The 12,111-nt window shown below is 48.7% G+C and overlaps 2 protein-coding genes and 1 non-coding gene across 4 annotated transcripts in view; 2 read left to right on the top strand and 1 right to left on the bottom strand.

The window, feature by feature from the left end:
• LOC149299258 (microtubule-associated protein 1 light chain 3 beta-like) overlaps positions 1 to 1,894 on the bottom strand; it is a 6,902-nt gene extending 5,008 nt beyond the window's left edge. The window contains exon 1 of the mRNA XM_089486399.1: positions 1,855 to 1,894. Coding sequence (XP_089342525.1) covers positions 1,855 to 1,894 — 40 coding nt within the window. The remainder of the gene's footprint in view (positions 1 to 1,854) is intronic.
• Positions 1,895 to 4,389: 2,495 nt separating this feature from the next.
• On the top strand, positions 4,390 to 4,462 carry TRNAM-CAU (transfer RNA methionine (anticodon CAU)). The gene has a single exon. It is a non-coding gene; the product is annotated as a tRNA-Met (tRNA).
• Positions 4,463 to 4,963: 501 nt separating this feature from the next.
• LOC149299256 (F-box only protein 31-like) lies at positions 4,964 to 11,055 on the top strand. Of its 2 annotated transcripts, XM_089486513.1 has the most exons (10): positions 4,964 to 5,261; positions 6,471 to 6,542; positions 6,686 to 6,772; positions 7,734 to 7,810; positions 8,335 to 8,502; positions 8,662 to 8,736; positions 8,811 to 8,920; positions 9,133 to 9,286; positions 9,410 to 9,759; positions 10,833 to 11,055. In XM_089486513.1, the coding sequence occupies exons 1-10, from the start codon at positions 4,964 to 4,966 to the stop codon at positions 11,053 to 11,055; spliced, it is 1,614 nt and encodes a 537-aa protein (XP_089342639.1). The 2 variants fall into 2 exon arrangements, with proteins under 2 accessions (XP_089342639.1, XP_089342640.1); XM_089486514.1 differs by lacking the exon at positions 6,686 to 6,772.
• The last annotated feature ends 1,056 nt before the right edge of the window (positions 11,056 to 12,111 follow it).

Raw genomic sequence — 12,111 nt, 5'->3', positions numbered from 1 at the left:
TGCAGGAGGCTAAAAGGAAGTGACACGGCTCAGCCGTCACGTGCTGCTGCACGAGCTTTAGGGATATGATGTCATAACTAATCAGGATAAAAACAAAGTTATGACTCAGAATGCGTGCCGTTCTTGTTTGGCGCATGAAGAATCCAGCATGAGGCCTAGTGATCATACCCTCCCAACCTGTCATTGGGCAATTAGACGCCGGGCTTGGTGTGTGATAAACCGTGGTCGGGGGTAATTGTATGGCATGTCCCAGACACAGGGTGCTTTGTTCCTCAGACCAAAACCACACAGGGGCCTTTTATCTTTCACATCATCTATCAGCTTCCCCGAATCCGAGTAAACGAGGCGATAGCGGCTTCCGACCGCTGGAAAATACGTCAATAATTTGACAGCCAAATATCACCCGTCCACAACCGGAACAATAATAATTAATACAAATTACAATGAACTTTTTAGGAGCCAGGCTGTAAAACAACCGGCCCTGACCTGAATCATATTTAAATAATAATAATAATAAAAGCATACAACTATTGTTCTTAAACTGTTTGTTACATTTGTTTAGCTGAAACCACAATAAATATAATAACACAGAATGGAAGAAGGTGTGTTCTTGGCGCTTTCTTAGTGAATAAACACTTGTAGCCATATTTCCTGACCTGACACTGGAGACCAGGCGCCGGCCCAACAAACCAGAGCCCAAAATAATCATATCGTATTCACTCCGTATCACGCCTGACACTCCGCAGGCGCTCCAGCCGGGGAGAGGGTGCACATGACTGCCGACAGACTCGGCCTGAAACCCCCCCCATCAGAGACCACCCAGAGGACAAATATTGTTTGGGGCGACCTAAAAACCGCATGAATCTAACACCAGGTTTAAAAGAGTTTGTGTGACATACGATCCGCTGGCCCCAAATCTCCCAGCAGACGGCACACTGCATTTGGGGTGACCCAGAAAGCACAGGGATCGCTGACAGACACCACATTAACGCCACCAGCGCCCTGTGACTGCACCCCAATACTTTTAAAACCGTATGATTTTTTATCATCTATAAATGAAAACCAGCGGGGGGGTTAAGGGGTATCTATAACACTATGACATCACTGAAAGCAGGAGCATGACATGTAAACACACAAAACACATAGCAGAGCTAGCCGGGGTGTCTGACTCTGTAATATGTGAAATGTGCTGATATATATATATATACTTGCGGGCGATTTAATTGCCCCCGGCTTTACGTGACGAGCTGTAGCATTGATCCTAGTTCTGCGTTGTATTGTCTGCTCCCAGCTCCCACCCCCAGCGATTGCTGCAGTGCTGCTGCTCCCAGCGAACGATGATTTCATCTACTTTCTTCTCATCGCCCAGGGAGTAGGAGACCCATCAGGAGCTGCCCGGTCTCCTTACACCCCCCCATAAATAGAAATAAACCTGCCCTATAGACAGGAGGGGAAGGGGTGGGAGAGGGCTGCCTTGCTGGAGTTGGGTGGATTATATGTTAACCCCTTCAAAATAGTGAAGGACACCATCTGGGGCACAAAGGCTCTCACCCCTTGGCCACTTCTATACCATAAAGAAAGCATCAGCATGCCAGGGGCAAATACATATAGCTGATGGCACACAGACTGCCCCCCCCCCCCTCGGCTTGATCTCAGGGGCAAAAGTGGGATACTTGGGGGTATTTCCATGACCTTGGGGATCTCAGGGTTGTTACTAAGGGGGGTTCCAACACCCTTTAACCCCTTCCACACTGGAGGTCACATAAAAACGGGTGCCAAATAGACTTCAAGGAACACAGGCCCAGCCGGTGCCCTTCCAGATGGCGACATTTGAAAGGCTTAAGATGGACCTACCTAGAGTCCTCCTCTGCTTGAAGGTCTTCTCTGACGGCATCGTGTCTGTGGACCGCGTCAATTCGAAACCAAAACCTATTTTTCAGCCCCGGGATCTGCCTCCTCGAGTCCTCTTCTCGCTGTCCCTGATGCTGCGCTGTCTGCAGAGCCTTCCCCAGCCATCCAAAACAAAACACAGGGGCTATGACGTCAGCCCTCACGTCATGGGGGCGGCTCCCGGAGCCATGTTGTGTGTGGCAGGCTCATCTCAGGGACACGTGAGATGCCTGCTAATTAGCATTCCTTTTTTCATGCGAGCTGTTACATGCTATGGGTTCAGTAATGTGATGCATAACAATAGCTTTCCTGTGACTTATCAGCTGTCCTTAGTAATCACTTTAATGTATTTTGATGAACCAGATCCTCCATCTGTATTTACATAACATAGAAAAACTTTCTTTTTTTCACCTGGAACAACTATTGAAAAAGCAAACAGAGGAATTTCCTTTTAACCGCTAGAAAATGATTAAACACAATTCCCCCAAATATTTGTCTTAAATTATTTCATCATCAGTTCATGAAAAATGATGAATCAGTTTACAAATAATTCTTAAAAGGTAAACGGTAAAAGAATAAGTAAAGAGGGCAAGACCGCTATTATCTCCAGAGACAAATCCGTTAATCTTCTGGAATATGTGATCGAGGCGGATTTATGCTTCTGTTCGTGTAGGATCGTGTGAAAGTTATTAATATTTGAATAGTGTCCCTGTTTTTCCTCCCCAGATGCCCCCTCATCTCTTGATGCTCAGAATGTGTGATGGGCATGAGGGCATCACAGGGTTCTACAGCCTTAAAACCCCCCAAAATGTATATAGAAACGTCATAGCGCGTCTAGAAATTGTGTAAATTTGGGACGATCCACCAAGAACGGACTTCATCCACCAAGAAGCGTCCTCGCTTGGGAGCAGCTCAAGTTTTAGCTTTCTTGTGCCATTACAGAGATCCTGCCCCAAAATGTGGCGATTTTCCCCTGTACGGGGGAACCTCGTCTAGATGTCCGCTCTCCCTGCGTCTCTAACTCATAAAGCAGCTGATAGGCCCATAATAATTCTGGTTCAGAAATAACGAGTGGAGAGAAACGCAATCAGTCGAGTTCCTCTTCCTGCGCCGGCCCCCGCAGCACAGAAATAACCATATATTTGCATAATAAAGCATCTGGCATTTGCAGGACAGGGGCCAGCGGGCCGGGGCTTCTCTGGAATGGCCACCAAGGAGATACGCTCCTTTTAAGTGAGTTTGGGCAGGAATTGCTAATATGCTCATTGTCATCAATATTATGTTCCTAGCAAAACAAGACCTCGGCAGAACCCATTGTGATGCAAAACAACCCAAAACAGGGCAGTTTAGGTAAATTTAATAATGGGAAAAAAAACCACTATTTGCATTCTCTGCTATATTTATATGTAGAATAGAACATTTACACCCTGCGTCCTCGTTAGTGTTAGAGATAAGCCCCTTATTCCCATTATTATTATTATTACTTTATATAGCACCATCATATTCCGTAGCGTTTAATACCGATGTTGTCTCGTTGTGTTTTGCTGTTATTGGGGACGGCCCTCTTGGCCCCTGCCCAGCGTGAGAATAATGTTAATGTATCGTATATGAATTGTTTAGGGCCTGAGTAACGCCGTTAAGTGAATTATTCCATAATTGCTCGAGTCGAGAACAGCGAGTTCGTTAGCATGTGATAGACCTGGAAAGGGTTAGCGTGAATGGTGGTGTGAAGTCTTTGCCTATGAAAACAATCCAGAACCCGATTAACTGTTTAATGAAATTAAAACGAGGTCCTTCCTCATCAAAGTTCACTATACTATATCATACGCCCCTCCCGAATTAACCGATTTACTGTATTTATGTCCCCAAAGAAATGGCCACCAAGACGGATTGTTGGCTTAAAATGTTTAAAAGGAATGTTTTCATGCAAATTGTGATAAAGGGCGTGCCTAACGTATATTACATGTATTGTGATTAAATATTCATGCTAAACGTCATCCAAGCTCTAAAGATGGTGAGTATTATTATTATTATTCATTTTATTTATAAAATAAATTTGACTGTGATGTCAAGCGACCAGTTTTACAGACTCGGCGATGAACTTGATGGAGACTGAGTGCCGCTCACTGTGAGACTCGCCATGTCCCACTCAACAAAACCCACCATAGCTAGACTTGGCTTAGTTTGGTTCTGAATCGGGTAAGTTGAGTTACCTCTGTTAAGGGGACGGACAACCGTAATCTTAGTGAATAGACCTGTCCAGCTAAGGCCCGTTTCTGTATGCCCTGCTGTCTGCTTAATGGTTTGTATTTATTTCTTTATAGGACCCCACTCGTTTTAAGGAAGGTAAATGAGAACTTAACACCGTGCAAGGAGGTTCCACAGCAGGTAAGTCTTCCACGGGTGAAGTGGGTTGTATAGATTTTATATTTCGGAGGGCATTTGTTGAGATGCCTGCCTTCCACGTACTATACACTTGTAGACACGGCTTTCGGCAGAGCCTCGTTAGCGCAGTAGGTAGCGCGTCAGTCTCATAATCTGAAGGTCGTGAGTTCGATCCTCACACGGGGCACGTATTTCTTTTTTTTTATATTTTAATTATTTGTTAATTCTGTTTAATTCGCTTATTTATTTATTTTAATTTCTGCTATGTTTTACCCTCCGTGTCCGCATTTTTGGCGTTTTTTGTTTAGCTCCCAGCGTCACATATATATTTATTTACAGGATAAAACGGTGGTTAATACTGCGTGTATAGTAATGCTGTGTATCTGACTGCAACATGTTACAGGGTTATTTGGGAGTATCCCATATTATTTAACAGAGAGGTGGAGGCCTGTTATGGGGAGGATCCCCGGGCTGTAGTAGGAGGGTTCCTGTCCAACGCTTGTGTGGGGAGGATCTCCCGGCTGTCACTCGCCGCTGTTCTCCGGCTGGGCCTAGCATGGGGTGGGGCCTCGGCCTGTGGTAGGCGTGTCCCCGATTGACAGAGGGTGGCTCCCCGTGCTGTCAGTGACACTTCCCCCCGGCCTAGCGCAGGGTGGCTCCCCGGCCTGTCCTGCCCTGTGTCCCCAGGATGGCAGTGTGTGCCCGGCTGTGCGGGGTCGGCCAGCCCGGGGGGTGCAGGCGGAAGGGAGCCGGGGCAGGTGAGCTGGAGGACGGGGATGAGGACGAGGTGCGGATCGAGGCTGGGGGTGTGACTGGACACTGTGGCCCCCGGGGGCCCCGCACTCTGCTCTCGCTGCCCCCCGAGATTCTGGTGGAGATCTTCTCTTCCCTGCCCGGCACGGAGCTGCCCCGCCTGGCCCAGGTCTGCAAGAAATTCCGCCAGATCCTCACCACTGATACCATCTGGAGGAGGCGCTGCCAGCGGGGTGAGGCCCGGGCACCTGCCCCAGGATAGAGGGGGATAGACCGCGGGCATGTACTGCGGCGGGGGGTGCTGATGATGGGACCCCGGGAGGGGGGCAGTTGCTGCAGCCGCGGGTATTACTGCTCCAGGGCTGGGGACAGAAGGGGCAGATTCTACAGCCCCATGAGAAGGAAGGGGCAGAGAAGGGCAGCAGCTGTGGGGTTATTGGGTGGCTGCAGAAGGCTTTGTGATGGAAGAACATTGTCCAGGAGGCAGTTTCTGCGGCATGCTGGGGGCACGAGGGGCATAACTCTGCCGTGACGATGCCCAGTAGGGGCAGACTGACGTTCCGGCATCTATGGAGGGGCAATATGAGGTTAGGGGTGGCATTTGGCCTCTAGGACCAGGCGACGGGAAACCTGACCTTTAAGGACCATGGAGAGCGCTATGGAACCATTGGAGTCCCAACCATCACAAGGGGGGACCATCATCGGCCCTGTGAGGGGCTGGAGGTGTATTTGAGCCCCACTCGGGGGGGGGGGGTAGGTTTATTGATGATAATGTGGCTGTTATTGTGGTGTCGGCTGTTACGTGAGATTTACCCGCACGTAAAACACGTGTCGTTCCGTGGTGTGACTACAGTTCCCATCATGTCTGGAGCTGGTGGCTGAGCTGTGTGCCGTCTCCGGTGCATGCGCAGCTTGTGCTGTTATGGAGACAAGGTCATTGTGTTTATGGAGGAGACCGTTACCGTCGCTCGCAGAGCCTTAGTGCTGAGCGGAGAGCAGCGGACGTTGTGTTTCTAGTGGGGACTTGTCCGGTAAGCAGCGCATCTCCCAGGGTAATAAACGCTCGAGGGGCCGGCCTGTCCTGTAACGACACACGTTGTCCTCTCGATACAAGTTGGCGAGATGTCCTATTAGAGCGCGTCTTCTGTTTACTTTACACTCCGGGGTTGGTTGTTTCTGGCGATCAGATAATCACATTCATAGAGTAAAACAGATCGATGCTAACAGCGGCAGTGGCGCAGAATGCGAATTGATGTCAGCGATGCATTGTGATGATGTCATCAAGGGGAACGGAACACCAGAGGCCTCTCCCAACCAGAAGGTTATACGTTTCGGCGATAAGTGGCTTTTTTTTTTTTGTTGAAAACTCCATGCTTGGTGAATGAATGCAGCTCTGTACGTCTGTCATGTCACTAAGTCTGTCTGTCTGTCTGTCCCGGCAGAGTACGGCGTCCGTGAAAACCTGCGGAAGTTGGAGGTCACCGGCGTGTCCTGCCGAGACGTCTACGTTAAGCGTGAGTAGCCGGGGGATGTTGTTATTCGCGGATATCGGGTTTTTGGCGTCTGTCACACGTTTGTTTTACCCCTCCGTCTCTGAAAGAGTTAAAGGGGGCGCAGCGAGTGACCCCGTGGCAGTAACGCTGCTGTATCTGTTCAGGTATAAACCCGCGGGTGAAGTCGGGGCGGTTTATGAAAATCCTTCCCGACTACGAGCACATGGAGTACAGAGACGTGTACACCGGTTGTACGTATCCGACCGCCGCGGGGTTTTGTGTGCCGTGCGGGGGTGCTGCATGCAACCTCTTTAACCCTTTCACTACCGCTAGACTCGCTAGATCCTCTGGCAGAGAAAAGGTTAACCAAGCCCCCTAATTAACGAGCGCTGGCGGATCATTTTAGTTTACGATTCCGGACCCTAAGCTATAAAGCGCCGTCGGTTCCTGCGCACACCCTTTTAACCCTTCCTGCCCCACGACGGGTAAACTTTGCCAGCGCGTCGCACTCTCCTTCTTCCGTCTCACATCGCGTCCCCATCACGCTGCATTATTAATTGGCGAGTGATCTCACACCAGCCAACTGTCCCGGAGTTCCCGGAACAATACTCGGTTTGGGATTTCTGCAATACTCTCAGAAAGGTTTGTTCCCGGAATACGGCTTTCATTTGTATAGATTATTGCCCGACTTATCCCCCTCTCCTTCTGGAAGCGCTGTTAGTACAGGATATGTTTCTGAAAGTCCCCGGGCGAGTCGGCATTTCTTAATTGCCCTGGTGGGGGGGGGGGGGGTAGACGTCGCATGGAAGGCTTTGCATTATCAGTCATACAGAGTGGGGACGCGGGGGCATCCAACATTGTTAATAAAAAACAGACAGCCCTTAAATACGGGGAATTAGAGCTTTGCGTATGTTTTTCTCGTATTGTTGTTTTTCCGTCGATCTTTAAAAGAAAAAAACCTTTTTTTTTTTTTTAAATCAACCCTGGTTACGACGGGGTTATTCACTCGATCGGCTAATCAATCAAGGTGACAAAAACCACAAGTAGTGATGCGGTTTGAAAAGTGGTCTTGTTGCCTTAGCGACCAATAAAATGGTCACTTTCTGGTAATAATCCGCCCTGTGGATACGGGCCCCTTTTTTTTTTTTTGCGTAGGGTCCTTATCAGATGTGTAATAAATGTATATTTACAGCGTGTTCTCCCCCCCCCCAGTGTTACACCAGTACCGGCATATCTTGGGATTATGGCAGCCCGATATCGGCCCTTATGGAGGACTGCTTAATGTCGTGGTAAGTGCTACACGCCATTCAGAGAGGACGCTTCTGCGTGTTCCTTTGGCGCGGGTCATAGTGACATCATTTTTAATAACGCGCCCTTAGATCTCATCGTGTGAGGGGGTATTTACTGCCACCACCCCTGGCGGAGAGTGCTGTCCGATGCAGCGTGTAAGATCTTTAAGGGAATTTATCAGCGATCGTTATGTAAGCCGATGATGAAACTGCAGCTGCGTCCACAGACGAGGAGCCGTCGCCGCCAAAAGCATTTAGTGGCCGTCAAAGCAGGACCAAGGAAGCCGGATTATTTCCGCAGGGCGATATATTTTACTTGGTAAAAGAATACATTTACCCCGCTGCTTCAGTCACTCGGCTGCGTGCCGGCAAACTTTGGTGGCCATTTCAGATGGACGATGCTGAAAGTTGTCGTGTTTTGCCCCGCGCTTAGGGGCTGATCAAAGTCATAATTTAGGGTCGTAGAGTTGCGTCTGCCGGGTAAGCCTGAGGGATGACGACAGGTGCAATTCTTCCTCACGCAGGTGGATGGCTTGTTTATCATTGGCTGGATGTATTTGACCCCGCATGATCCCCATGTCGATGAACCAATGAGGTTGAAGCCTGTGTTTAGGATCCACTTAATGGAGAGGAACTCTGCCACGGTGGAGTGCATGTATGGGCATAAAGGACCTCACAATGGCCAGATCCAGGTAGGATCTCAGTATCTCATACATTGTGCATGAGATGTCTCACTGATGTCCGTCGGCCATCGTTACCCTTCCGAGGACTGCGTGATGTCACTTTAGTTTAACCTCTCGGTAATGAATACAGGACGGCCTTTCAAACGCCTGCTCTTAACGTCCTTCCAGATCGTGAAGAAGGATGAGTTCTCCACAAAGTGCTTGCAGACCGATTACCATCGAATGTCTGGAGGGAGGCAGGAGGTAAGGAGCGCCGTGCGTTCCGGCGCGGACTCTTGTTGAGTACGGTACTGACGCGCGCGCTTCTGTTACGGCAGGAATTCCGGACGTGGCTGCGAGAGGATCTGGGCAGGACGCTGGAGGACATTTTCCATGAGCACATGCAGGAGCTGATCCTGATGAAGTTCATTTACATCTGCCAATACGAGTAAGTGAAGGTAACAGGAACACATTTCCATTGGAGAGTAATGATAATACATGGGAAGCAGTAGAACATATTATCTCTTGACTATGTGTGAAGGACACAGACTTTGAGAGCTCCAACGGTTCTAGACGCCTCCTGACCCCGGGGCGTTTATACCCGTTATCTCACTATACATCCTACCAAACATGACGTTGTTGCGCTTTTCTTCCTACTAGCAACTGCCTTACGTACAGACGGATATACCACCCGCCCAGCCGGCCTGATGACCTGTTGCGTCCGGGGTTCTTCAAAGGGACCTACGGAAGCCACGGACTGGAGATCGTCATGCTGAGCTTTCACGGGAAAATGGCCAAAGTAACAAAAATAACCGTGAGTCTTCCCAGCCTTCTTCATAAGAATGCGTGACCTCCATAAACACCATAGTCCGGGTGTTGAAAGAGCGTTGATGTTTTCTAATGTGTGTTAAAGAACCCGGCTTCGTTTTGTGTTCAGGGAGATCCAAACGTTCCTGCCGGCCAGCAGACCTTTGAAGTTGATCTGGCGCGACCGGTTCAGCTCCCCGATGTTGAGCATCTCCGGAATTTTGACGAGATGTCCCGCCTTATCTTGGATGTCCAAGCTCAGATACAAAGAGAGCAGCGGCTCACGGACAACGAGGAAGACGATGGGAGGGAGCCTGAACCTGCCCGGGCCCAACCATTGCCCGCGGTAATGCCGGAAGAGAGAGACGCAGACCACGGAAGTGCCGAAAAGAACAGGCAAGCACCCGCGGCCCAGTCCTTTGTGCTTCCAGACGGGGTAATGGCGCGGAATGAGGAATACCCTCGCAGCTGTAAAATCTGGTAAGGGGTCTCTTCTGTGTCTTGTTCAAAATGTCACCTATTTGAGAAAAAAGAAAGCAAAATGAGTAGCTGGTTGCGTTATATAGTTCTGCGATATTTGTGCTGGGAGCAGCCATGTTGCTCCTTCCATCAGCCTCGTAAGAGGTATCGCTTTTGATGTCGCGCGGTCGTTGGGTGGTCATCTGTGTTTTAAAGACTTTAACGGAAGGCGACGAGATTCTTATTTCATGTTTAGAAATGGAATAAAAAGAGCAAAATATATTCTTTAATTTTCAGATGCGTTACTATGTTATACAAAGTCTTATAGAGTCACACGCAGCCGGAGCACTGAATACACTCAATATAGAGGAGAGATGAGCCACATTACCGGCTGCTAGCCCTCACCATCCAGTGTAATGCCGTGTCTAGCATGTCCTACACACACATGTAATATATACCGCAGCCAAACAGGTCCACGGACCGAGCAGACGACAACCTGAAAGCTGTCGGGCGGCTCGAGTTCACCAGGTTGGAGTAAACAGCCACGTGTTATGGGTTTATAAATAGGCTAACAGCTGACCGAGTCACGCTGCTGACCGTAGATACCTTAAACGCGTCGGGAGGCCGGTCATTTCCCGGAGACGGAGTTCCCTGTTTGTCGTGGGTAAAGGGAGTGTTGTTAGTTCCCTCTAGAGGGTGGTAGATAAGCGGAACATCCTCCCAGCAGAGGTAGAGGGTAATACAGTGAGGGATTTAAACATGCATGGGATAGACACACGGCTCCTGAATCCAAGAGTCTTTACAGCAGGAATAAATCTTAATAAGTGTTTTATTGTTTTTATTCTAAATGTGTACTTGGTAAAAAATGTCTTCTCTTAATAAAATGCAGACAATTTGTGTTCACTTGCAATATAAGATTTAGGTTAACCGTTTGAGGGTTTGCGACATGCTGTCTGTCCGTTAACCCTTTCGCGTCTGAAGCCGTGTGTGCCGCCTCTGTACGTTGTTGGTCCGCTCTATCAGATAAAGGATTCACCTCTTCTTTTTTTTCTTTTTTTTTTTTCACCCCTTAAAAAAAAAAAAAAAAAAAAAAGCTTTTTTGGTACAGGTCTCATCGCTGGACACGGATTCAGCAATCCGGAACGGACTCCAGGCCTGTTCATTCTCTTCGACGAGGACCGCTTTGGGTTTATATGGCTGGAGCTGAAATCCTTCAGTCTGTACAGCCGGATCAGAGACGGCTTCCAGAATGGCGCAGCCCCGTCTCCAGAAGCCTTCGACGAAATGCTCCACAATATGCAATCATGGACAACATAGAGGGGACGAGAGCCGCCCGTAAGATCGGTCCACGGTCACGGAAAGATTATTCCAACCTCGGTACCTCGAAGATCAATGCATGCTCTTTCCATATGGCCCTTTGGAGCTCCCCGTTTACTGGCGAGGGGAGCTGGAAAGCAACAAAGGGGTTAAATGGGGGGTTGCTGCAGAAATCAGAAAATGCTCAGCCTAAAATGTATATACCAAGCCTCCCTTAATGTAATAATATATAAATATAACTGTATGGCTTCCTGACGATTCCAAGGTCCTGTTTTTGTAAAGCTCTTGAGCGAGTAGATGGCTGGCGATGTCCGCGGAGTCGGGATGATGGAAACGGGCCGGGCCGCGAGGTGGCGAGGTAGTCCGAGAAGGAGCGACCTATTATCACGCCGGAAAAAGGCATCACTACCCGCGAAGACCTTAAAAAGAGAGAAGGGGGGGGTCTTTGCGTTTGCTGTAAGTGCCCCCACAACACATAACGCCCCTTGGCAACCGAGTTGCCGGGTGCTTCACCTCCTTGCCCTCTTAGTCCCAGGGATAAGAAACCTTCAGGGAATTTTTATTTCATATATCGAGTGCCGCGTTTATGATCTTCTCTAGAGCGTCTCCGACGAGGCCTGTTTTCGCATCATCCAATGCTTTGAGAATTGTGAGGAAGTGTATAGTCCAAGAGTCAGACAGCTTCTAAATATGATGTTGATTTGGGGTGGTGGGTTTACTCTAAGTTCCGCCCTGTGCGGCACCATATGCAAATGTTCTGCTATCATGGGAAATTAATTTGCATATGGGTGCCACACGGTGATGTCACAAGGATTGCAGAACCAACAATTTATAGATATATATTATATGCGTACTATTAAGGTGCCAAATATGGTTCAAATGACATAAGAAATGCCCCAAGGTGGTAACAAATTGCTGGAGGGGGGGTGCACCTTTTTATTACCCATAATTCAGCCTCTCTTGGTAGGCGTAACATTTAATTTTGTCCTCCGGCAAGCCAATGAATATTCACCTAGAGCCTCAAATGTTTGCTTTCGTTAACACAGACAGATGAAT

This window comes from Sceloporus occidentalis, unplaced genomic scaffold, assembly GCF_023333645.1.
Source record: "Sceloporus occidentalis isolate IW3139 unplaced genomic scaffold, rSceOcc1.0.p SCAF_29, whole genome shotgun sequence".
Lineage (NCBI taxonomy): Eukaryota > Metazoa > Chordata > Lepidosauria > Squamata > Phrynosomatidae > Sceloporus > Sceloporus occidentalis.
Note: the sequence above shows the minus strand (reverse complement) of the source record. Positions and strands in the feature narration are given on the sequence as shown.